General features: G+C 47.1%; 1 protein-coding gene across 4 annotated transcripts in view; it reads left to right on the top strand.

Moving 5' to 3' along the window:
* LOC109674618 (putative ATP-dependent RNA helicase TDRD12) overlaps nt 1-25,743 on the top strand; it is a 66,402-nt gene extending 40,659 nt beyond the window's left edge. For 2 of the 4 annotated variants that reach the window (XM_074058644.1, XM_074058645.1), the window contains 19 exons: nt 1,574-1,759; nt 3,144-3,300; nt 3,588-3,715; nt 4,804-4,995; nt 5,123-5,251; nt 6,028-6,145; nt 6,773-6,912; nt 7,033-7,253; nt 9,455-9,554; nt 12,296-12,483; nt 13,131-13,341; nt 14,381-14,473; nt 17,102-17,274; nt 22,072-22,181; nt 23,065-23,128; nt 23,220-23,333; nt 23,415-23,568; nt 23,656-23,722; nt 24,185-25,743. In XM_074058644.1, the coding sequence (XP_073914745.1) occupies nt 1,574-1,759; nt 3,144-3,300; nt 3,588-3,715; nt 4,804-4,995; nt 5,123-5,251; nt 6,028-6,145; nt 6,773-6,912; nt 7,033-7,253; nt 9,455-9,554; nt 12,296-12,483; nt 13,131-13,341; nt 14,381-14,473; nt 17,102-17,274; nt 22,072-22,181; nt 23,065-23,128; nt 23,220-23,333; nt 23,415-23,568; nt 23,656-23,722; nt 24,185-24,276 (2,637 nt within the window). In that variant the 3' untranslated portion in view covers nt 24,277-25,743. Of the gene's footprint in view, nt 1-1,573; nt 1,760-3,143; nt 3,301-3,587; nt 3,716-4,803; nt 5,020-5,122; nt 5,254-6,027; nt 6,146-6,772; nt 6,913-7,032; nt 7,254-9,454; nt 9,555-12,295; nt 12,484-13,130; nt 13,342-14,380; nt 14,474-17,101; nt 17,275-22,071; nt 22,182-23,064; nt 23,129-23,219; nt 23,334-23,414; nt 23,569-23,655; nt 23,723-24,184 lie in introns of those variants that run through there. The other 2 variants (XM_074058646.1, XM_074058647.1) reach the window with 2 other exon arrangements.
* The last annotated feature ends 23 nt before the right edge of the window (nt 25,744-25,766 follow it).

Genomic DNA, 25,766 nt, shown 5'->3' with positions numbered 1-25,766 from the left:
ACTTCCTGGGTAGGAGCAAGCCTTGCTTCCTGAACATCACAGCCAGGTCTTATTGTTCTGAGGAGGAAGAATGGAGGCTCTTTGTGGAGAATCTGAGTGGTCTAGAAAATGAGATTTAGCAGTGTTGTGCAGAATTGTCCCAGTAAAAATGTCTGCTCCTTGTCTGCTGCAGTGATGTGATACATGGTGACAAGATGTGCCCGCACACACAGCTTCTAGTCAGGTTTTAGTGTCTGTTTCTTGAGTGTGAACAGACACCAGGAATCACAGACATTTGAAGAAAGCATTCACCTTAAAAACAAAACAAAAGACCAGAAAAACTCTGGAGATAATAAACAGTGCAAGGAGTAGAGGAAAATATTAGAAAATAAATATCCCTGGGACAGAGGCAATCTGTGGCAGAGGTGGGAGTCACTTGAGCCCAGGAGTTCATGGCCAGCCAGGACAATACAGGGACACCCTTATCTGTTTTTTAAGAAAAAATTGCATGTATTTATCAATAACAAGGTGCTGTTAAAAAAAAAAAAGTGAAAGGAAAGGCACTCTCAGAAAGTAAAAGTTCTCAGAAATTCAAAACATGGGAACTTTAAACATTGAATAGAATGCTGAAAATATAAACAGAAGAGAACTGAAAGAACAAAAAAGCAAAGAGATGGAAATAGAAGGGAAAAAAAGAACTTGAGGCTTAATTTGAGATCCAGTATCTGAAAACAGGCTTTATACAAAGAATTGAGAAGGCAGAAAATTCTCTGAGGAGTGATGCATAATGTTTTGTGGACCTGAGGATCCCCACATCAACAGACTCTGTCTACACCTGGAGCACAACTGATGAGCAAAGATGTCAGGGACATGGTGTGCCGCATCAGAACTGAGGAAGAAGTGACTTCTCTCACAACCAGGACTAAGAGTAGCCTGAGGTTCTCCCAGCAACACCAGGGAGCACAGACTGGCACTCTAAGAAGTCACTCCAACCTGCAGGTGCACGCTCTACTACAGAGAGGTGCAAGGAAGGAATTGAGATGCTTTTAGACATTCAAAGTCTCCAAAGAAAACCGCACTCCTCCACCCCCTTTGTCCAGAAGCTACTGAAATTTGTTCTTCCTGAAATCAGGACTCAGGTTGCAGACAAGGAAGCTTCCAGGTTAGGGCAAAGAGTGAGGCAGTCCTCTGCAGCTTCCAAGAGGATGGATGATGATGCTGGCGAGCTCAGCCTACTGGAAAATCCTACCAATATGGTGGAGAACTCCTAGGACATTTAGGTAGAAAAAGTAAGGTAATAAAATTGTTTTTTTTTTTTTTAAAAAATGCTTTGCAAGTGTGGCTGACAGACTGGCAGGTATTGAGAGAAGAAGGCAAGAAAGCCACAACTGTGTCCAGTGCCCCTTAGGCACCTGTCAGACCCTTTACTTGGGGCCTAGAAAGGCAAGAGTCATGATGGGAGTTCAGTGCCTGAGCAAAGCTTCACGGGAAGAGAACAAGGTGAAGGCATGGGCCTGCAGTGAGGGGAGTGAGCAGTGAGGTAGCTTCATTCATTTTCTCTTCTTCATGGTGCTTTTTGGTTGGTTTTTTGCAGGCTCTTCAAAGAAAGAAGCTCCTGGGACCCAGCCACACTGAATCGTACTCTTGGCCTCCCATAGCGCGTGGCTGTGATGTGGTTGTCATTTCCCACTGTGGAAACGACCCCTTGCTGTACCTTCCACCATTGCTCACAATTTTGCAAATGGGGGGCTGCTATAAGTCATTGCCAAGTAGAAAAGGAGTAAGTCAAAACGATTTGATTGCACAGCAAAATAAATTAAAGGGTTCTTTTCAAATTGCACACCTACCATTTGGTGAAGTTGGTACATTGCTCAGTTTGGTTTCCACACTGCCAGGATAAGTGCCTTTCTCTTCTCTGGGGAAAGAGTTCTCTCAGCTGTGGGCTGCAGGCCGGCAGCAGAAGCCTGGCCTTTAGAACAAAGGCAGAGTTTACGGAATGATCTCAGCAGCTAGGGTTCCTATAATTGTCAGGACAGCTGTGAGAGACGGTCGGGCCATATATTGTTCTTACCATTGTGCACGAGTGAACATGAATTCTTCACTGCTGAGCAGTGGTAGATGTAACTTTGAAAGTTAAGTTTCTGCTGTAGTCTACATTCTTTAAATTGTCCTGGCACTGCACACTGTTTTATAACCCTACTCTTCCCATGTCTAAGAATTTGCAAATAACTAAATATGCTGATGAGGAGGGATACAGGGTGTTAGGACCAAATGGTGGTGGGCAGTGCCATCTCCCTGCTGCCTTTTGACTGTCAGGAGAAGTGACAGATACAGATCCTGCATCCCAGCCCTGGCACAAAGGATGCCCTGCAGAGGCTTCCCACATGCTGGAAGGTCAGGCCCAGCAGTAAGGAAACAGATGCCAGGCAGTTGGACTTCCCTTGGAGTTTGCAGTTATGGTTGTGTGTTGATTGAATCAAATTACATACGTTCATTTATGCCCCCAAATTTGTTAGCAGCTGATCCCTGCAGATGAGATGTGGCTTGTGCTGAGGTGGAACCTGGCATGGGGCAGAAAGAAATGTTCAGGTCCTGCCCCTATGCCTCTCCTGCTCTTTCCACACTTCTGTGGCCAGCCTGATTTCAGGCTCTGCAGGAGCTGGCAGTCACCCGGCTCTGCCCGAGGAAGGAGGAGAGGAGGCTGGCCTTCAACTCATGGAAAGTCACCTTCAGGAAAGTCTGGGCTGCTGGAGGGCAGGCTCGGGGAGGGTGTTAGCCTGTTCCCGCCCTAGTTCTTAGGAGCCAGAAATCTGGAGCCCCACTTCCTAGGTTCACATCTTATTACCACCAGGAGTTAGCTGTGCAGCCCTAGGCAACTGACTTTACTCTCTGTGCCCTGGACTCCTCATCTGTGAAATGGAGTAATAATAGGCCCTACCCTTTAAGAGTGTTTTAAGGACTAACTGATTTAACAGTAGTGAAGTGCTTAGTTTAAGCCCTAGGGAAATGCTAGTCAAGGTGTCTGAAATATATTTCAAGGAAACTTCACTAACTTTTCTGACATATACATTGCGCTTCTTCTGAGGAGGTGCTCTGGACATTTCATACCTACTGTGTGGGACTCCTGACTGCTGTCCAAATGGCTGGAAGTTGTTTATTTGCAGCCTCTTGCCGTGGTCGTGTGTCCCGGATGGAAGAAGGCCCAGTTAATTTTTGAAGTGCTGGGAGACTACAACACATCCTCCAGGCCCCTCCATCCTGTGCTGCTGACAATCGGCCTACACAAAGATGAAGCTAAGAGCATGAAGCTGCCACGTAGCTGTGAGCACGCCTTCTTCCCAGATCAGGTTCTCCCTGCAGAACCCAGTGAGCCTGCCCCAGAGGCCTGGGACCACTGGGCTCCTCCCTCAGCATTGGCCTCTGCTACTCCACTGAGAAAGGACTGGGATTTCACTCTCTTGCCCTCTGCTGACCCCTTCTGCCTTTCAGGAGTGTGGCTGCCTCCACATCCCTATTGGGCCCAGAGGGGCGGGCGGAGTGTGAGCACTGCAGACATTGGGAAAACCCACGGAGGGGCTGAAACGTTGGCTGTTTCTTGTGACACACAGGTGATGTGATTGTGAGCACGCCACACAGCCTGCTGAGGCTCCTTGAGTGCCAGAGCTTGTTGTTCCTCAGGCTGTGCCACCTGGTTTTGGATGAGGTGGAAGTGTTGTTCTCAGAAGCTAGCGAGCAAGTGAGTAGACGTCCAATTAAGTCATCAAGAAAAGTGTCCACTGGGAAATACATTGGTTAATCTAAAAAAAAACCTCCCCTACTGTAATTCAGAAGGGTGAATGTTCATCTGAAATCTCCTTCCCAATGTGCGAGTTCCCTTTGAAGAGCAAAAATTTCCAAGGGAGATTGGCTAAAACATTTCTTTAATATTTTTGGAGCTAGACCCCCATCTCAACCAATAAAAGCTGACTGTGGTGGCATAAACCTGTCACCCCAGCTATGGGGGAAGCATAAATAGGATTGGGGTCCTTGCCTGCTTGGGCAAAAACACAAAACCCTACTTGAAAAATAACCTAAAGCAAAAAGAGCTAGGAAGTGTGGCTCAAGTGGTAGAGCACCTGCCTAGCACAGGAGGCCCTGAGTTCAAACCCTAGTACAGCCCCCTAAACAAGAGAAATGGAGGAGAACATTTGAAAAACTCTAATCACCCCAGTCTTATACTCAAAAGTAGTCACACTTACTATTTCAGAAATATTTACTTCTTTAAATTCCTGAATTTGTTGGTACATAAAATTAGTACACCCGAGACCCCAAAACAAAAGTGGGTTGTGTGTGATGCAGTTTTTTGTGTGCATAGTAACAGGGCTTGAACTCAGGCCTTTGTGCTTGCTAAGCAAGTGCTGTACCACTTGAGCCATGCCTCCGGCCTTTTCACTTTAGTGACTTTTCAGGTAGGGTCTTGAGTTTTTGCTTGGGGCTGGCCTAGACCACTCCTGGTCTCCACCTTATAAGTAGCTGGGACCACAGGCTGGTGCTAACACGCCCAGCAAATTTTGAAATTATTTGATGTAAGCATGTTAATCCCTTGTTACATGTTTTCCATCTATTTACCAGGATGTTTTTTGTGCTTTAATTGTCTTGGTGGTAGGGTTATATGATCATTAAGTTTCAACATTTCCTCCTTTGTAGTTTTCATTTTCCTTTTATTTTTGGAAAGGTTCTCCTCACTCTGAAAGGAAAATATACAATGCCTTCCATTTTCTGCCTGTCAGACTAATGCTTACCCTCTTGCCATATCAAATGACATTTGCTGCCCTGCTGTTTCAGATGTTTGCTATTTTAGATAACTTTAAAAAGCATGTGGAGGTGGAGGAGCGGGAGTCTGCACCACACCAGGTCATTGCAGTTGGCGCCCACTGGAGCAAACACATAGAGCACCTGGTCCGGGAGTTCCTCTATGACCCCTACATCGTGATCACCGCCCCAGAGGAGGCCGCACTCTATGGCAACGTCCAGCAGGTGCAGGGCGGGGCTTCTCGATAGGTAAAGGTGACAGCTGTGATCTCAGGCACAGCTCTGTCCTCTTCTAATGAAGCCAGAGTGCTTGGAACATGTAAATCACCTCCTTTCTGCATCTCATCACCAGGTGGTGCATCTTTGCCTAGAATGTGAAAAAACCTCTACTTTACTACAAGTTCTTGACTTTATTCCAAGTCAGGCCCAGAAGACCCTGATCTTTACCTCCTCTGTAGCCGAGACAGAAATTGTGTATAAGGTGAGCCCCCATCCACACGTTCAGATGTTCACACAAATGCTTCCAACTGCGACAACCGGGTGATCAGAAAGTCACTATGGTCGTTGAATATGTAGCAGGAAGATATAGTTTCCCAAGTGCAACATCAGTGGGAAAGGGGGGCAGGCTCTGCTGGGAGGCACTCGGAGCCCAAGGCCTGGTCCAGGAGGAGCCAAGCAAGTGGGCCCAGCCTTTCCACAAATAGTGGGGGACAGTGCTGGTGCTTTTGTCATTGGAGCCCGAGGCGATCTGTTGCTGAAGAAATGCCGACATCTCTGCTCTCCAGTTAAGATGAGAAGATGGCAGTAGCAGATAGTGTCCTGTCGCCACAAAAGACAAATGCAGCAGCCAGAGATTTATTCAGCTTAATCTTGTTTTGTATGCATTTGCTAACACATGGAAACAAGGCTAATGCAAAAGTAAAGAATCATAGTAATCCCCCTTTTTGCAGTCATCTAGACGGTGCAGTTAACAGGCTCCTATTGACAGTTGTGCCACACACTACTCTACACATTCAGTATGTATGTACACATACCTGTATGTATAGGGTATTTAAAAAGAAGAGAAATCAGTTTTAGCAAAATGGTGTTTTTCAGACAAAAACTACAGAACTTTGGAAATATGTTTATCTGAGTTGACAGTCACTCTTACTGGGTCAGTGAAGTAGCACCCTGGGTGGTTTGAAGTCACTTACACTGATAGTCACCGTGGACCGTTGTATTCCTGACTGTGAATGGCCTCTTTGGTTTCATCTTTAGGTTGTAGAAAGCAATTCAATATTTTGCTTGAAAATGCACAAAGAAATTGTTTTTAATTTAACAAATGTTTTGGAACAGTGGAAGAAGAAATTGAGTTCTGGCTCACACATTGTGCTCGGTAAGTGTTTGAACTCCTATTGCGTTTAGACAAGGTTGAAAATCATGTCTTACTTCTGTTTCTCGTTGTCTCCCAGATGTACTTGAGTATTTTAGTAACATTAATTTGAAAATGGAAATTTAATTTCCATTAAGTTTGTCATGTTGATGTGAGTGCAGCTGCTCTCCATGGACTTCTGGCTCAAGCATCACCTTGTTCTCGTTGAAGTCTACATACAAGCACTCTGTGTGTGTGTGTGTGTGAGAGAGAGAGAGACAGAGAGGGATTAAACATCATAAATGATAAAGATATCAATCTTAGAAATGGGAAGTAAGAATGTATAAAATAAGTGATAAATACTTAGGTGGCCTAGAGTTGTAACAGAAAAAGTCATTTTCCTAGGTAAGAGTCCACTTTTTCTCTAGAATTCAGTCACCAAGCTGTAGCATTTGGGGAAGAAGAGGTGAAAGAAGGTTTTTTGCATGTAAAAAGTAAAATGCAGGGCCAGGGTGGAGCTTAGTAGTAGAGTACTGGCCTAGCATGTGAGGCCTTGGGTGTGATGCCTGGAACAAAAAAATAAACAATGAAACCCAGTGCAGAGGTCCTGGGGACCCGACTCACAAGAGCCTGCGGGCTCCTCCTCTCCAGCCTCCACTGACGACTGCATCCCGCTCCTGGCCATCACGGACGCCACGCGCGTCGTGCATTTCAGTTTCCCCGCCTCACCAAAAGTGTTTGGAGGACGCCTGTATTGCATGTCGGATCATTTTCAGAGTTTCACCGAACAGGTTTGGTCCATTTTCATTCCCTGCCATGTTCCATGTCAGCGTGTAAGCACAAATCAGAGCCTAAGTCACACTGGGACTGGTCTGGATGACCTGCCTCTTTTATCCACCCCTGATTTGCAGGGTTCTCCTGCAGAGCAGGGAGATCAAAAAACCAAGTCTGTCCTGCTGCTGACGGAGAGAAACGCGACCCAGGCAGTGGGCGTCCTGCGCTACTTGGAGCGCGCAGAAGCCCACATCCCATCGGAGCTGTACGAGTTCTCTGCAGGGGTTCTGGAGGCCAAAGAAGACAAGAAAGCCCAGAGGCCACTCTGCCCCACTCTGAAGGCCTTCGGCTTCTGCAGGTGAGCCGGTGTGCACGGTGTAGGCTGAACCCAGCCCTGCAGGATGTGCCCTCCTCCAAGAGCAGCGCCTTCCCGCAGCTGTCAGCTCTGACAGTGGCTCCTGTTGGCCTCACTTTTGAAATTCTTCCTTAGTAAGTGTACGGACTGGCCGAATTCACTGTGCTGTTTTTTCCATATGTGCGTGTGGTGTGCAAGGAGGAAATCCAGTCTCCCTTTTCTGCCCTCCTCTCACAGGCCTTCCAGTCACGAGGAACCATGCTCTGCTTTCAGGTCACCTTTTCAGCTTTCACAAATGAGAGAGCATTCACTGCTTGTTTCTCTGCATCTGCATTTCACTTAATGTTACGTTCTCCGGTTCCATCCAGTTTGCTGCAGATGGCAGGATTTAATTCTTTATGGCTGCATGGTACCCACTGTGAATATATACCGCATTTTCTTTACCCATTCATCCATGGGCGCTTAGTTGCCATCACTAAGTCCATAACTTAGGTTTTGTACGCTATGTAAATGGAATGGGGTGTGCTCTTTTCTGTGCCTGGCTTCTTTCCTTCAGCCTCATGTCTGTGACATTCTTCTATGCAGTGTAGATCTGCATTTTGCTTAGTTTGTGGCTTAGTCTTCCACTGGAGAAACATGTCATTGGATGCGTCCACCTGCTGTTCACAGGCCTGTGGTTGTCTCCAGTTTGAGGCTGGACGTGTGAAACCACTTTGAACACTCAGCATCTGTGTCTTCTTGTGGAAACAGGCACCCCTTCTGTGGAGTGGACTCCCAAGAAGTGGGCTGCTCTATCACAGGGTAGACGTGCGCTTAGCTCTTCCACAAGGGTCAACCGTGTCACCACCCTGTCAGGAGTGGCAAGCCGTTGTGATGTTAGCTTGTGTTTCTCGGATGAGGAGTGATGTGAGTTCATGGACCCTGGACCATTCTCTCTTTGTGGGACTCCATATGTATTCTGGAGGAGAGGGAGATGTCACACACAAAGTAAATGTAAAACTGATAAAATAAAATTAAAAATACATATTCTAGACACAGGTGCTTTCCCCAGTCCAGGTTGAGCCACCATAATCCAAACTCTGAAATGCACATTTGTGGAGTGCATTCACTGTGTGTACAGCGTGGGTGTGGCACGGAACTCTGGCTCATCTAGAGTGTCGTCTGTTCTCACTGAATTAGCGCCTTTGGCATAAAACAGTCATAGGACCTGTGGGCTACTTGGGGACTGTCCTCACACCACAACACTCAGAGCGCCGTGGTGTTGCGGTGAGTCCCAGGAGCTGACGTGCGTCAGCCTGCCATCCCCACAGAAACCACAGAACAGCCTGTCAGCACCGGCTCTGTACATCACTGAGGAGGGCCTTGATACCTAGACAGTCCCGGTGCCACCAGGCAGGATGCTACCACGTTGTGAACGAAGGCTGGGGTGCAGGTGTTTATGCAGCTACTGGTTGGATTTAACTTTAAGATAAATAGTCACATTATTTTTTTAAATTGTGGTACATTAAACAGCTTATATCAGCGATTTTCATTATGAATTTCAATAGAACACTGACTTTTAAAACTGGAACTTGGCAGGAAGCAGGGAGATTGGGAGGATCACAGTTGAGGGCCAAGCCAGGCAATAAATTAGACCCCCTGTCAGTCATAAGCCAGGTGTGCGCTATGCTGTCCCATGCTGACCCCAGCAAAAACACGAGACCCTATCTGAAAACTAATGAAAACAAAACCAGCCAGGGGGCGTGGCTCAAGTGGTAGAGCTCCTGCCTAGGAAGCAGGAGTCTCTGAGTTCAAACCCAGTTTCACCAAAGAAAACCCAAACAACAAGAGGTAGCATAGTAGGCACAGAGTAGCTTCTGCTCTGCAGGGTAAGTGGATTTATTGTGGATTGTGGTGATTCAGTTCCGAGTGCTTATTTCAGAAGTATGTTTTGTCCATTTACGTGAGGCATTTAAAACTGTCTAGGGACGTACGGACTGTCTTTAAGTTTCGTCATTCATAACGAAGTCACAGACTCTTTTCCACTTAGCTATGCACAATTGGTGTCACATGAAGTACTTACTGTGCCTAGTTAACCCTTAAGGTGTTGGGAGCAAAACCTCTGTAATTTCAGTTGCAGACGAGTTTTCCAAAGTATGTTTAAAATTCATATCAGCTATTTTTACTGTTTTCTTCTGGTTTCCAAAGCAAGTCATTTTTTTCAGAGACAAAAGGGTCTGTCCTGACCGACACCATATCAATCCAGAAACAGACGTGCCAAGGACATTGTCCAGCCAGGCTCTGCCAGCATGTGGGTACATCAGGGTAAGTGCTGGTAAGACCTTTCATCCAGGAGTTAGTGGTCTTTTCATGAATATGGGTCAAGCAGAAGAATCTTCGTAGAATAGGTTTATAACTTCAGTATTTGTTATTCGTTTGCTACCAATTAAAAGAGGGAACAGGCCCTCATAAGGTCAGTCATTGGAAAACCCCAGCTTATATATAAACCAAGGACAAATTGGATACGTGGACAGCTGAGCGGAAGTTCGTTCTTTACTTTCAAATCCCTATATGAATTTCTTTACTACCTTCTTGAGTTGCAAATGTGTCCCCTTTCTGCCTCATTCCCTTAAGGCATTGTGTGTGGTATTAGCTCCCCAGGCTGCCATAGCAAGTCACCACAGCTGGTGGCCTGATACTTCATACGGAGAAATGTCACCCTCACAGGTATAATCCAGGTGTGGCAGGCTGTGCTTTCCATATGCATTTTTAGAAATCATATGTTTTATGATATTCTGGTTGAGTTCATTGTGTTTTAACCTTGATGTTTTGCTGTTACTAAATTCTAGAAGGAGATATATACATCAGGACAACTCTCCTGATTTCTGTTGTTTACCTATTAGGTTTACAGCAGCATGGTGACATAGCATTTGAGGTCTTGGGGATTTCCTGGCACTGTTCCCCTGCCCACCGCCGTCTGACTCTTGTCTTTCTTTAGATTTTTGTCCCTGTGGGGACAGCCTGGGGGCTGTGTAGGGCCTCGGCCTTCCGCTGCTGTTGGGATAGGTGAGAGCCTCGTGGATGTGTCCACTCCTGTCCAGCTGACCCTCAGGCCCTTGGGAATCCTGCTTCTGTTCTCAGGCTGTAGACATTGCACTCCAGGCTCCCTTCCACTGTTCCCTGTGCTGCGATGTGGAAGTGACTGGGGTTGACTCATCTGGTTTTTTTTTTAATTAATAAATTTTAATTTTTAGAACAGTTTTAAGTGTATAGAAAGCAGAGTTCCCATAAACCTCCTTCCCTGGGGCCCCTGCTGTTAACACCCTGCATCAGTGTGGTGCATCCATGACCACTGAGAGGCCAGTACCGGTACCTCGTTGTCACATCCCAGTCCATAGCTTAAACCAAGCTTGCTGTCGCTGTTGTTCTGGAGGTCTGTCATGACAGTGTCACACAGAGGAGTCCCGCTGCCCTACTCATCTTCCCTTCCCTGAGTCCTGGCCACCACTGATCTCAGTTTTCCAGAAACATCATATAGTTCGCATCATGAAGGTGCGACTTTGCACGTTCCTTCTTTCTCTTACTAATGTGAATTTAAGTTGCCTCCACCACTTTGTGGCACGATAGTGTATTTCTTTTCTTAGCATACATTCATTGTACAAAGAGTTTCACTGCGATATTTCTAAATGTGCATACATGCACTTGATGAAATTCACCCCATACTCTTTCTTGCCTCCCCTCCTTTCCCCCACACCTCCTTTCTTTTTGGCACTGAAGAAAAGTCTGTTGTCAGGATGCAAAACAGTCCGTGTCTCCATTCACCTACCGATGACTTCTAAGTTTCTTCCAGGTTTTGGCCATTAGGAATAAAACTGTGGTAAACATTCATGTGAAGACTTGTGTGGACATTAATTTTCCACACAAAAGGTGTGTGGCTCACTCCTGTAATCCCAGCTATAGAGATCAGGCACATCACGATTCAAAGCCAGCTCAGCAAATAATTCTCTGAGGTTCTATCTCGAAAAAACCCATCACAAAAAAGACTGGTGGAGTGGCTCAAAGCCAAGACCCTGAGTTCAAACCCCAGTCTGCAAAAAAAAAAGATTTTCCTATTTTTTCCCTAGGAGTTTTATAGTGTTGCATGTAGTTGTGATCTGTCTTCAATCTATGTTCACATATGGTATGAGAAGGTCTTTCCTCATGAATATCAGTTGTTCCAACGTCATTTATTATAAAGACCTTTTTTGTGCCCTAAATTATGTTAAGTGTCTTTGATGTAAATGAAAAAAACAGTTTTGTGAATTCTGAATTCTTGCTTTTGTTCCTCTGTCTGTGCTGTAACCTGTATCACTCAGACTTGATCATTGTAGCTTGGTAGCCTTGATACTGGCTGGAGTGCCTTCCTCTCCCTTCCCGCGGTGTCCCATCTTCTTCTTTACCTGGTGAGGGGCATCAGAGCCTGCTTGCACTGGAGGCCTGCTGGGCTTGGCTGGTGCCCCCAAGCGTCAAGTCTGTGCGTTGACTGGGGGGCAGGCGACATCTCAGCTGTGCTCCACCCTCCAGTCCATGAGCACAGTGTGCCACTCTGACTGTCCAGGTCGCTGTGCGTTTCTCTGCACACGTGTCACAGTGACAGTCCTTGTATTTAATGTGTTCAGCTTATCCCTAGTGTCTGTGAATTAGGGTGCTAGTGTTCATTCAATGCTTTTTAAAATCTCATTTTCTAGTTGTTTTAGAAATTCAGTTGAACTTTATGTCCTTATGTTGTACAGTGCAACCATCCCAAAGTGCATTATTTATGTGTGAAGTCAAAACAGGCAGGGGAAGGAGGCCAGCAGGAACGCCCCCAGGGCCCCCCCACAGCATGTGGGGCTTTGAGTGCTGGAGCCAGGAAAGTCCACACCGGTCAGGGTGAGTTCGTCCCTGCGTCTGCAGGTGTGATGCTGCCGCTCCATTACCAGCATCAGGTCACAAGCTCCACAAGGCCACTTCCTGATTGCTGCAGACGCAGGGACATGCACCTCTTCAGTTTAGAGGAAGCTCACCTTGTGTTTTCTCCATTTCAGATGATACCTTTTTATATTTCAAATGCAACAAATTACTGTGGCCGCATCATCGGTAAATGTGTGGATCTTTATGCAAGTCTGAGTGCAGACATGAATGACTATTTCAGGGGTTCCAGTAACAAAGCGACTGTTGAGACAGTGGAGAGATTTGGACTGTATGCATTAGAAGAAAAATCACTTTTTCACAGGTGAAATATCTATATGTTTGATCTCTAACACTGTGAGGCATGAAGTAATTGAAGTGGTGCTGCATGCCTGTTCTCAGCTCTGATGATCGACTGAATGTACGTCCATCGCGCCTGGCCGCCTCTCTGAGTGTGAGTGCAGCCTCAGATACCTGGTCCAGTTTGGCACGTGACCCTTCACGATGCCTGAGGACAGAGCGCAGTGGCAGCAACCCACTGCCCAGCACGCCCTGACCTCTGTGACTCACTTAATTCCTACCAAGGACTTGTACAGGTTCGGGTGAGCTGACTGAGCCGTGGGGAAGTGGTCAGTGTTCCATGTGGCCGTCCACCTCCTGAATCCACACACCCAGTGACACTGGTACCAGCCTGGTCAGAAACCTTGATACTTTACTTTGCCGCATTAGTTTTTGTTCGTTTTTCCAGTACAGGGGTTTCCTGTGTTCAAAACACCACCTATTTTTATGCTCATGTGTCCTTTGCTTAGTCTCTCAGAACAGCTCTTGAAGGCCTCCATGTTTTAGTTCAGTATGGAGTAAAACCATGCAGTGTAATAGACTCTCTGTTTAGTCCGTGTGATGGGTAAATTGAGGCAAAGATGGCTTCTGTTTTAGAGTCTGTGTTAAACTGATGCCGCCCTTGCTCTCCAGGGTTCAGGTGCTAGAGATAAGCCAGAAGGAAGACACCTGGGGCCTGGAGAGCGTCCTTGTCAAGTTCCTTGATGAAGGCAGGACCGGGCTCGTGGCCAGGGACCAGCTCTTGCCACTCCCAGAAAGCTTCCACATGCTCCCTCCCCAGGCTGTGGAGTTCATTGTGTGTAGAGTGAAACCTGCTGACAGTGAGATGGAATGGAATCCAAAGGTGACTATCTTGACTTCTTGAGTTTTGCTGATCGGAATATATTTAACTCAGATTAGATACAGAAGTGAGGTTGATTTGACATGCATACACCCGTACACATTTATACACAGAAACATGAGAGGGAGATTTTTTTGAGACAGGTTCTTGCTTTGTTGCCCAGGCTGGTCTTGAACTCCTGGCCTCAAGTGATCCTCTTGTCTCATTTTCCTGAGTTGCTGGGACTGCAGTTGCACACCCTACAACTGGCTTTAGATCTAGAATCTTTAGTTTGAGCCTTTGTTAATGGCCACACGATCTTTAGTCTCTGCTGCTGTGGACAGTACTCCCTGCGCCTGGAACCCAGCCCTGAGCTGGAGGCACTCGGGGCCCTGCAGGCTGTGCCCTTCGACATAGTGCTCAGGCTTGAAAATGTTATAACGGGCATGGTGTCAGCTGAAGGAAAAGAAACAGTACTCAGGAAAGTGGATCCCCGTCTCGGGAGGCACAGGTGACAGACAGGTGATTCTGCCAGGGTTGGGAGGATGACAAGGAAGGAGAGATGGAGGCCCCAGCCAGGCTTTGAAAGGCCTGGTTGCAAAGAAAACAGCAATGTACCCCGAAAAGAGCATGCAGAAGAGCAGGGCCCCCCAGTGGCTGAGTTGCTGGTGCAGAGCAGCCAGCGCCCTGAAGACCTCTGCAGCAGCAGGGGACTGTCACCTCATTCGCTGTGCTTTGTGGGAAGACAGATTGATAGCTGATAGAGGAAACTGTTTGCCATCTACTTTGGGGGAAGCACTCAAAATCACCAGACCCTCACCTATCCTTAGAACTCACTGGTTCTGAGGCCTTGGGCAAGTTCCCACCCCTTTCCACATGTGTGCCTCATAAACTCTACTGCTCCCCTCACTAAATTAAAAAAAGGGACATGATGCCTACGAACCTGCTAGGGTGACTGTGCAGCTCACGTCCCCCGTGGGACCCTTGGCTGTGAAGCAAATGCAGAATGAGGTGTTTTGTTGAAGACACAGCTGATTGATTAATGCGAGTGCTTTTGTTTCAGGTTACTAGGTACATTCACCATAAAATTGTTGGCAAAGTGCATGAGGCAAAAGTGGTATTGGCTTTGGGAAATACTGTTTGGATCGATCCAATGGTAAGTATGCAGTTTTCTTGAAAAGCTTGAAAAAGAATCCCAGTATTCGAACCTATTGCTTGAATACCTGCTTCAAGAACGTGGGCTTATCCGGAGGGCTGTTTCACCTTGTCAAGAGTTGATTGTGAATTAAGTCCGTTTCACTGCCCGCCAGCCATGCTATTGAGAGGCCCGGGTCAGTGCTGCTGCCACAGCACCCATCTTTTCCAGTTTGTGAACAGGCCTAAAGACCGGGGACGTGCTCAGCGCCACTGAGGATTGCAGTCCATGTTCAAGGCCAGGTTTCCTATGTTCACAGTTTCTGCCTCCTCCATCCACCACACACCCACACGGGGCCCGGCTTCCATTTGAACAAAGCAGCCATGACCTCCTGGAGCTGATGCAGGCGGAGGGCGGCACAATGACTAGTGCTCATGGGACCTCTGAGTTTCTTCGGGCACTGTCCCCTTGTTTGCACCTTAAGCACTCTACTTTCTCCATGACTCTGCTTTACATCTCAAAGTTTTGCTGTGTTACACAACTATTATTTACTATAATTGTTTAAAAGGTTTAAAGGAATTCAGTTCATAACTTTTGTTGGAAAGAGCTTTTATAAGGTTGGTAAGCTTGCACCCTTTATTTATTTTTTATTCATATGTGCATACAATGTCTGGGTCATTTCTTCCCCCTTCCTCCTCCCTAACCCCCCCCCACCCCCTCCCTCTCTCCCCACCCCCTAATAGTCGGCAGAAACTATTTTGCCCTTATCTCTAATTTTGTTGAAGAGAGAGTATAAGCAATAATAGGAAGGAACAAGGGTTTTTGCTGGTTGAGATAAGGATAGCTATACAGGGAGTTGACTCACATTGATTTCCTGTGCGTGGGTGTTACCTTCTAGGTTAATTCTTTTTGATCTAACCTTTTCTCTAGTACCTGTTCCCCTTTTCCTGTTGGCCTCAGTTGCTTTTAAGGTATCTGCTTTAGTTTCTCTGCATTAAGGGCAACAAATGCTAGCTAATTTTTTAGGTGTCTTACCTATCCTCACCCCTCCCTTGTGTGCTCTCGGTTTTATCATGTGCTCAAAGTCCAATCCCCTTGTTGTGTTTGCCCTTGATCTAATGTCCGCATATGAGGGAGAACGTACGATTTTTGGTCTTTTGGGCCAGGCTAACCTCACTCAGAATGATGTTCTCCAGTTCCATTTACCAGCGAATGATAACATTTTGTTCTTCTTCATGGCTGCATAAAATTCCATTGTGTATAGATACCACATTTTCTTAATCCATTCGTCAGTGGTGGGGCATCTTGGCTGTTTCCATAACTTGGCTATTGTGAATAGTGTTGCAATAAACATGGGTGTGCAGGTGCCTCTGGAGTAACCTGTGTCACAGTCTTTTGGGTATATCCCCAAGAGTGGGATTGCTGGATCAAATGGTAGATCAATGTTTAGCTTTTTAAGTAGCCTCCAAATTTTTTTCCAGAGTGGTTGTACTAGTTTACATTCCCACCAGCAGTGTAAGAGGGTTCCTTTTTCCACGCATCCTCGATGACACCTGTTGGTGGTGGTGTTGCTAATGATGGCTGTTCTAACAGGGGTGAGGTGGAACCTTAGTGTGGATTTAATTTGCATTTCCTTTATTGCTAGAGATGGTGAGCATTTTTTCATGTGTTTTGGCCATTTGAATTTCTTCTTTTGAGAAATTTCTGTTTAGTTCACTTGCCTGTTTCTTTATTGGTTCATTAATTTTGGGAGAGCTTGTACCCTTTAAAGGGGGAATTTGGATACTAGATTTAAGAATAAGAGAGAATAGTCTTTAAAAGAGAGAAGAGTCTTTAAATGACAGCACGGGTAGGGAGAGATGTGGAAGCCTCAGTTGATGCATAGGGTTACTTTCGTTGACCTTTATTCGAGAATGAATAGAATCTTCATTAAGCAGGGTTTTTAAACTACATCTCAGAATGATGCAGAAGAGGACCGCATGGCAGTTGGTTTTGCCACTGTAGAGTTTGCAACAGCATTACTGGCACCCCGGAGGGCAGGGGGAACAGTCCCCATGCTTGCCTTCTTTCCTACCCGAACCAGCCCTCTCCACTCTTAAGTGCAGAAAGGCCCTTCTGCACATTCCCAGGTGCGGACCTGCCCAGGGGGCATTCAGGAAGGGTCCCAGCAGACCAGCCAGGCCCCTCCACAGGACTCACCCTTTTGCGGTTACACAGCTGGCCTATTTCTGTATGGATGGAAGTGGGTGGGGATGTGTTGGTTGCAGAGAAGGCAAGCAGAGGAAATGGTTTGGAGTGTGGGGTTAGGGCCTTGGCCTGAGCCTTTCTAGGCACATGAGGACTCTGAGCCTGAGGGCTTCCTTTTTAAAGAGCTGAGCAAGAATCAGGAAGGCATGACAGAGAACTCTGGAGTGGGCATTTTACTCCAGAATTTGGCCCCACACTTGATGGCACTTCCGCCATGGGGACTGTGCTTTGGGAGATTTTGCTGTCACCCCTACCATGAAGTGACCGGCTGCTGCCTTGGAAGTCCTGTGTACTGGACATGTGGCAGGCACTGCAGCAGTGGGGAGGCCTTGCGGGAGTGTCTGATTCAATTAAAATTCCTGGTGACACTCAAAAGTTTTACATGTTTTTCTTTGGTTCAAGGTACATGTAACAAAACTTGAAAATTTGAAAACTTCTATCATTGATTATAATGTTCGAGCTGAAATTTTGTCCACGGGAATGGGCACTGATAATTCAGAACATGTAGAACAGCTGAGAAAGCTATACAAAGGCGTGGGGATGCCAGCTTTTCACGAGCACCTCGGCCAGACCACGTAAGTCCTTTCTGATTCCCTTGTTTTATGGAAGCCTACATCACAGCGTTCCTCTGAGAGTCTCCAAGATCTGGAGCATCTTGTATTTTCTGTTTGCTGCTTATAATCTCCCAAATCTGGCCATGTGAGTTCTTCCAGTCAGGCTTCTGCAGGCCCTGACCATGTGCCATCATTCCTGTGCACTCCTTCACTTTCGGCCCCAAAATTCACCTAGATGCTGTCCTTTTCTCTGCCCCTGTCTTGGGGTTGGAGGAAGTCATTGCCCAGGGCTCCATGTTCCCTTTAGTGGAGAATAGTACTTAAAATCCAGGATGAGGGCACCAAGCCTGAGTGTGGTACATGCTACAATCGATGAATCAAGATTTACCTAACTAAACTCCATCCTGTTCCATTTCCGTTCTTGGGTTCTCACAGGGTGTAATACATCTGTGTGCCATTACCATGTCACCCTGGGCCCTAAAAGTCACCCTGGGCCCTCTACCTGCATCCGTCCTCCCAACCACTAGCAAGCACTGAAGTTTTTACTCTCTTCAAGTTTTTTTTAATCAACATATGTTAATTGTAACAATAATGGGTTTCATTATGACATTTTCATAACTATGTCTATGCATAAATACAACAAACGTACTTTGATACTCACCTTCTGTTACCCTTGCTTGTTCCAACCCACCTCCCACACACTGGTGCCTTCCTCTTCCCAGAATAGTCCCCCTTCTACATTCATGTCCGTTTCTTAAATCTTTATTCCACACGCGTTTGTCCTTCTGAGTCTGGCTTATGTTGCTTGACAGGATGATCTCAGTTCCAAGTGATCGAATTTCATGGTTCTTTGTGGCTGAGTAATACTCCATTGACTAATAAATACCACACTTTCTTTATTCCCTCATCCACTGATGGGCCGTTGTGATTGCACCGTGATGAACGTGGATGTGACTGACCAGCAGTTTTCACAGTGGCTGTACAGTTTAAGTGCCCATAAGTAGGGAGTTTGCTCTGAGAGGCTTCATCACATCATTGGTCCATGTTCCTGAAAAGCATGTCATTTGTGGAAATCCTGATTTGAAAAATAAACTAACTAAATAAAAAATTTAAATTAAAAATAGTGTCGTGACCCTGGTACCAAGAAGTCAAAAAGAGCACGTGACCACCTGTTGGGAAAGGGGACAAAAGGTGCGAGCTGGCACTTCACAGCATCACAGGTGAGCAGTGCCTAAGGTCCCTAACCAGCAGAGCGATTGACAGCCACGGCAAACACCACCACATACCCTCCGCAAAGGGTGCAGCGAGAGGAAGCTCCCAGCCATCGCCAGCTTTTGTCCGGGACAGAACCAAAGCATCAAGGTGGTTGACGGAAGCAGCTGAAGTTGAGCTGTGAACAGACAGACTTGAAAAGTCCCAGAGGCTTTGGACAGAGGAGCAGAGAGCCCAGCACGGAGCACACGGGGTCACAGATCCCTGTATTTTCCTGTCGCTGGGAGCCACAGGAACAATCATACGCCAGCCAGCAGTGCTGGCCTAGAGAGCCGGCATGGCCACAGGAGAAACTGAAGCAAAGCGCTGACCTCCACGACACAGAAGGAAAGAAGGCCTCTACCAGTTGTAGCCACAGGAACTGGAGGCTGGAGCCACATGTGCTTGAGTACATGTGGGAGCTAGCTACATCGCAGAGCACCTGAGATGTGTGCTGGATCCACCGGGATCCTCCACTTGACCTTCAGCGCCCACAACTCCTCAGCAGATCCACATGGGGAAGGAGCTGGCACCCCGGATCTCTGGCAGAGCACTGGCATCAGTGCCTCCATGGAGTGAGCAGAGGACGTAAAACCAGAGCGAGGCCCTGCTGGTGGAAGTCTTGCTGTCCACCATGGCCTCTCCTGGCCAGGCCTCCCCAACTGCCTCTCCTCCCAGTCCACTCCCTGGTTGCTAGGTGATGGACACAAAGGAAAGAGAAAAAGGCAAATGGCACACAGCCACTAAGGTCATAGGAAGAAGTCACTCCACATAGGATGAGCACTCTTACCTTCTACCCTCACACTTGACCTCCTGCAGAAAGGCCACCTTCTCTGTTGTTGTTTTGGTTTGGGGATGTTTGGTTCTGGTTTTGTTTTTATTAAGCCTTCTTTAGTTACAACTCCTTGCATTGAATATTTACAGGGAAATTTTTTTCTCCCTCCCTCTCATTTCTTCTCCGCTTGATATTTAATTTTTAATCTTTTCTTCCTTCTTCCCCCCCCCTTTTAAAATGTTGATTGGATCTATTTTTTCCTTATCTTTAACCTTTTTAATTTTTTTCTCTTTTTCCCATGTTTATTCCTTAATTGGAACTTCTATCTTCTTCTTTCTACCTCCCCCACATTATCCTATTTTTTGTTTGTTTCTTTTTTAGCATTATTTTTAGATTTGTATTCTTTGTAAACTAGTATCTGTTTTGCTCATTGTTTTTATCTTTGCCTTCTATTCTACTGGTGTTGTGGTGCTACTTGTTTTTGAGTGGTAGTTACTTTCTTTCCATATTTGGTTTGTCCATTGTGACTGTTATGTTTTGTTTCTTCTTTGTGAGTGGTGCAGGGGATTGAGGCACTAGGTGGGTGTTTGGTTACCATTTGATGGTTACTGTTTGAAATTGCACCTCAATCTATCCAACTTTATCCTGCCCAACCACAGTGAATGCTTCAGTTTAAAGCCTATGGGAGATTGAAACTTCCAGCTGGTGACTTGTCCCCAGAAGCACAGATCTCAATACACAGGAAACATGAAAGAAGATCTCAATACACAGGAAACATGAAAAGAAGATCTCAATACACAGGAAACATGAAAGAAGAAGACGGCGTGAATGACTCCATCAAAGGTTAACAATCCCATAGTAACTGATTCCAGTGATACTGAAATGGATGAAATGCCGGACAAAGAACTCCACAGTCAGGAGGAGAAGGATCACAAGTTGGAGACCACCCTGGGTCTGTGTGGTGAGACCGTCTCACAAAAAGAACAAATTGAAAAGGATTGTAAACATAATGAGCAAACTCAAAGAGGGTATGAATCAACAGGTAAATGAAGAAACAGGATATGAGAGCAGCTCCATAGAGAGAGAGATTCTGAAAACAAACAAATCTTGGGAATGAAAAGGTCAAATCAAATTCATAAACTCCCTTGAAAGCCTCACCTGTAGTCTGGATCAAGTGGAAGACAAACCATCAGGGTTTGAAGACAAGGCTGAGGAACTGAAACACTCAGACAGTATTAAAGAAGAAAGGCATTATGAAGGGCCCGTAGGAGACCTATGAGACACAACTAAAAGACCAAACTTGAGAGCATGTTCCATTCTAGATTTCAAATTGAAGACAGTTAAATTTAAACAAAAAAAAGTTTAAAAAAAGTTTTAAAAAAAGTTTAAACTGTTGTAACTTGGAAAGCGCTAGACAGGTGTTCAAGGAGCTGGGGGCATCCAGAGCTGAACAGTGGGAGCCTGAGCAGGCGTGGTCAGCTGGAAGACCAGGAGACGGGCTGAGTTTGGAGTAGCTAGGAGTGATAGTATGTGCCATTGTATGGTGGGTCGAAGGCAGGGCGTGCAGCTTGGTGTACCACAGTAGTCAGGCTCAGCATTTGTACCTGGGCAAGTAGCCTGAAGGATGCAGGAGCAGCTGGACTGAGTGAAGCTTCCCAGGGAGCACTTGAGGGGCAGGAGGGACACTGGGATTGCTTTGGCTTGGGACACAGTAAGTTTTAAGGTGACTGCTCGCTGGCATTTGAGGAGAGTATAGGTGAGGTGTGTGTTGAGGAGGAAGCGAGCAGCCAGAGCAAAGGAGGGCTCAGTACAGGAGGTCAACACCATGGTGAAAAGGCCCAGGCGGCTGCCGCTGCAAGAGGTGTGGGACACTGTCCTCAGCCTTTAGGTGCTCTACCCCGTGCTCGCGGACACACCTATGTCTGCACAGGCTTGTCCTTTGAGGCTTAGATTAGCTCTAAAAGGAGGCCCAACCCTGAGTTACAGTCATCCATGAGGCAGGGGACAGGGGAGCTGGCGGCCAAGGTGCAGGGAGATTTTTAACTGTGGGACCAAAGATCACTCCTACACAGCTGTGGTTGTCTTTCCAAAAACAGAGGACTAGTCCAATGTGAGGCAACCCTTGGTACTAACGGGGTAATGTCTAGCTAGCTGGTGGGGGTAACAAAATGAATTTAGTAAACTTCTGTGTCTAAGAATGCGTGTCTGTTTTAGCCAGAAATAGAGCTAGACATGGCAGTATTTGCTCATTTATTATTTATTTTATTTACTTGTTTTTTGTGTGTGTGGCCCTGTAGGCTTCCTTGGATCCTACAGTCCTCCTGCCTCAGTCTCCCGAGTGCTGAGATTATAGGCCTGCCCCACCATCCTCAGCAACATCTGTTTCCTTATGCAAAGACTGTCGAAAAGTTGACCCAATCTGTAGTTGGGGTTGTGCATGGAAAGATGGCCTGAGAAACAAGCAGGAGGAAGGGAAACTGGCCCTTCACCTTCTGCCCCTCCATCCTGCATGACACAGGCAGCTATGTGTGCTACTCTTCTCCAGGGTTCAGTGAACTTAGAAGGAAAGTTCCTTTAGTGAATGAGTGATGCCTTTCGTGATGCCACGCACTGTGTGCTTGCCACCGAGGCATAGCAGTGGACAGAGCTGGCCGGCCTGCTGTGCCTTCTGTCACAGTTCTGTGTGGGGCTGGCTCCATGGCTGCAAGCACCCAGTCCGTCAGTGCCTGTGACCTCTTCTTTCGCCTGAGCCCCTTGACGTCCTAGGGCTAACCTATGCTTCCTCCATGCAGGATGCCTCCCTCCACAGACGATGGCCCTCCTCCACAGGACGCTCAGCAGGAGGACAGGGGTGCAGAACAGGGGGCCAGCTCCAAGCCGGACTCCAACGACCAGAGCCCCGGTAAGCACTCACTACTGAAGTGAGACGCTTTCTCGCGTCCAGGTACCACACTCAGGTGAAGTGAGAGGTGTTTTTCACGATTCAGGTACAGCGGAGTTCTTTTAATGATTGAGGCATGGTGTTGTCCAGTGACATGCACAGATGTGAGAGGACAGCTCCTCGGTGTGTCCCTGTGTAGTGTTCCCTGTCCGCACCCAGTTCCTGTTGCTGATGTGCAGGCACGGCAGCTTCCGCACGCTCACCAGTGACCACCCTTCTTAGTCCTGCCCCATCGGTTCTGACTGACCTGGCTTCCTTGCATGGCGAGGCTGTGAAAATCATGTGCACAGCATTGCAGGCCGTGACAGCCGTTTCCATACATGCATACGCCACAGTCTAGAGTGAGACATTGGCTGCTCGTCACTCGGAGCTGTTGTGGTGAACTTGCTAGGAATCATAGCTCTTGTTAAAGTTTTTGGTTGTTTCAGGTTGCAGAGTCTAAACTATACTGTAGAAAGTTTATGTCCAGCTTAAACCTTCCTCAGGCCTCTTTGTTAAAGCTTGTTTTTATCTTAAAATACCACATCAGTTTTACTAAGTGATGGGCATTCTCCTTTTTTCTACTGATTCTTTGAAACTGGGTACTTGGGCTACTATGAACTCTAATGTCCATAATTCCTGAAGCAAAAGTTTTCTACCGTGCCAAAAAGTGGGTGTGAGCTGAGCATGGCATTGCACACCTATAATCCCAGTTACTTGGGAGGAGGTAGAGCTTCAGAGGTAGAGCGCTTGCCCAGCAGGTGCCAGGCCCTATGTTCAATCCCCAGCAGCCCACACACAGAAAAAAAATAGTGAGTTTTGTATAAAATAACCCAGAAGGACATTTGACTTTGATTTTGCACAGGAACTGTATCTGAAAACACCGGAGATGGTTCCATTGGCAGACCCGAACCGAGCCCTCTAAAAAGGTGCGTCCATCTACCCACCCACCAGGGGGCACCTGCTTTCCTTCCCCTGTGGCCAAATGGTGACAAGTGGGAGCCTTTTCTTTCCTTCCAGCTTCCACCCCCAAGTACAGTGGTTCCAAAAAGATGATGTCGTCATCTTAAAGATGCGAATAAGGGACGTGAGAGAGTACAAATGCAAATACTTCAGGGATAGAGTTGTTTTCAGGTGGGTTCACGTGTGCACAAAGTGAATGAGATCTGGGCCCACCTTCTAGAAGGCCGATTCTTTTCCTTTCTGTAAACCTAGCGCCTGGGTGGGAGGCAAGTTTTACTTGGCGGATATGGAGCTGCAGGCCAACATCAGAAAAGACGACTGCAAGTGCGTGCTCATGAACGGCGAGCCTGTGCTCACTCTGGCCAAGGAGAGGAGGGAGTCCTGGCGGGGCTTGCTCAAGCAGAAGGTGAGCTGAGCTGAGCCGCTGCCTGTCCTAATGGGGCTGTGTCACTCACATTCGCTGGCTGACCTGATGCAAGCTGTTGTCATGCAGAATCCCAATGTGGCCTTTGACTTTGATCACTGGGAGGAAGGTGACGAGGACAGCCCCTTCGCCAAGGGTGAGACTTGCAGCCCCGCTCCCTGAGGGTTGGGGGGGTCCTGAATACAGGAGCGGATGTTCCAACGGATCTTGGAGGTTTGGCTTATGGAGCCCTTGGAAGCCGGCTCTCTCTGTGGTTGATGCTGGTGCACTGTGCTCTTTCTGGTGTGATGCTTAACCCTTGGTGACAAACCCAAACACGTCAACATGCCTTTTTTCTCCTTCATGCACTCATGCACACTGGACAAGCCCTCTACCCTGGAGCCTTACCCCAAACACACCTCCTGATCACACTCTGTCAGTATTCCTCCCAGGAGACAAATGTCACCTGCTTGTCTATTGCCTAAACAATGGAAGTGTAAAGTTGAGGGCAAGACAGTAGAGCTGAAGCCCAAGGGCCATTTTGTGCATGGACAAAAGTAATGCGGAATTTACTAAGTACTTGCGCTTACCATGTATTAATAAGGGGTCACTCTTCTAGTTGTCAGTTCTAAACGTGTGTCCGGCAAAGTGGCAGAGGTGGCTGCACACAGCAGCACGTCTTCAGAGGACGGCGGAAGCGAGAGCGAGTGACACTGGATTCAGTCCAGATTGGCCAGAGGACCACAGGACACGACATCCTGGCATGACTGGCTGTGAGGAAAGCAAGTGTCAAGTCTGGCCCTTCACCCTGCGGGTAGACGATGACTAAGTGTCCGTGGGGCGTTGGGGGTGGGAATGGTGAGAAACTCTTAGTTGGTAAGTTCATGGTGACAGATTGACAAAGGCTGGGTTGGAATTCAGAGAAGCAAAACGCCCAGGCCGCCTGCAATCCCAGCACCCTTGAGGCTGGGGCAGGAGGCCAGCCTGGGCTACAAAGTGCGACCCTGTCTCAAAAAAAAAAAAGCCAAAAAATAAAATACATTTTTAAAAAGTGCAGGTCTAACACAAAGCCAGCTTATACTGTGTGTTCCCGCATCGCCTCTCACAACTCATGCTGACATTTTCTTGAGTGACGTGGAGAAAATTGACGTTTGGGTAACGAATCTTCTTAACTCTTGGGAGTTAGTCTACTCGTTTTTGTCATGTGGCCCACGCTTGCTCGAAACTGATCTTGGGAGTATAGATGGGGCCTCTACTTATGAACCTGCTGCAGTACCTGCCCACCAGGCCCTTCCCCTGATTGGTAGGGATTGGCCATGACAGTGCCTTGAGAGCTTGTTTGGAGGTTCTAGCAGGGGAGCGCAGCTACTCGTGTACCCTTGACCAAAGAACGGTCCTCCCCTACCCGGGATGGTCGTCCTCTTTGACCGAGTGGGCAGCTTCACAAGGGACCCATGTAGAGTGGTGAGGGAGGAAGGGGACACCCGCCTAGCCAGCCAGATCAGCCGAATCAACCCTGGCGATCAGTGGGGTGACAGATGTAGCAGCCAGATCGCCCTCACATCTTGTCGGTGCCTTGAATATTCTGGAGACATTGACACCATCTGAGAGATGTAAGTAGCTTTCTTTCCCAAGGAGAAGTACTGACAGCCTCAGTAGGGCCAGTAAGAAAGAGCTCTTTGGTTTTGTTTTTTGTTTTCTTTGTGGTACTGGGGCTTGAGCTCAGAGCCTACACCTTGAGCCACTCTACCAGTCCTTTTTTATGATGTGTGTTTTTGAGATAGGGTCTCTCAAACAATTTTGTGGGGCTGGGCTGGCTTTGAACTACAATCCTCCTGATCTCTGCTCCTGTGTAGTGGGATTTCCAGGTAGGAGTCACCGGTGCCAGGATACGGGATTCTTTGGATGGGAAGCTATTGGTTACACATAAACTGTGGATCATGCTGAGTCCTGGGAAAATGCCACCAAGCTTTGTTTAGGAGACCTAAGAAAGGGCCTGGAGGTGACCCACCTAACACCAAGTGAAGTGACAGAGCCAGAAACCACACACACTAGTTCTTGGGAGGAGCGTGGTGGTCAACACCACTTAAATGTCACTACCAGCTGGCATAAATTTGAAGCCTCTGCATGGTAGTTGAGGGCTCTGGCTTTTACATTTAGCAGCTCAGTAATGTTGGAGTGAGAAACTTGACTTTGTAATG

Source organism: Castor canadensis, chromosome 16 (genome assembly GCF_047511655.1).
Source record: "Castor canadensis chromosome 16, mCasCan1.hap1v2, whole genome shotgun sequence".
NCBI classification, from domain to species: domain Eukaryota; kingdom Metazoa; phylum Chordata; class Mammalia; order Rodentia; family Castoridae; genus Castor; species Castor canadensis.
The sequence above is the reverse complement of the archived record's forward strand: the minus strand, read 5'-3'. Positions and strand labels throughout refer to the sequence as shown.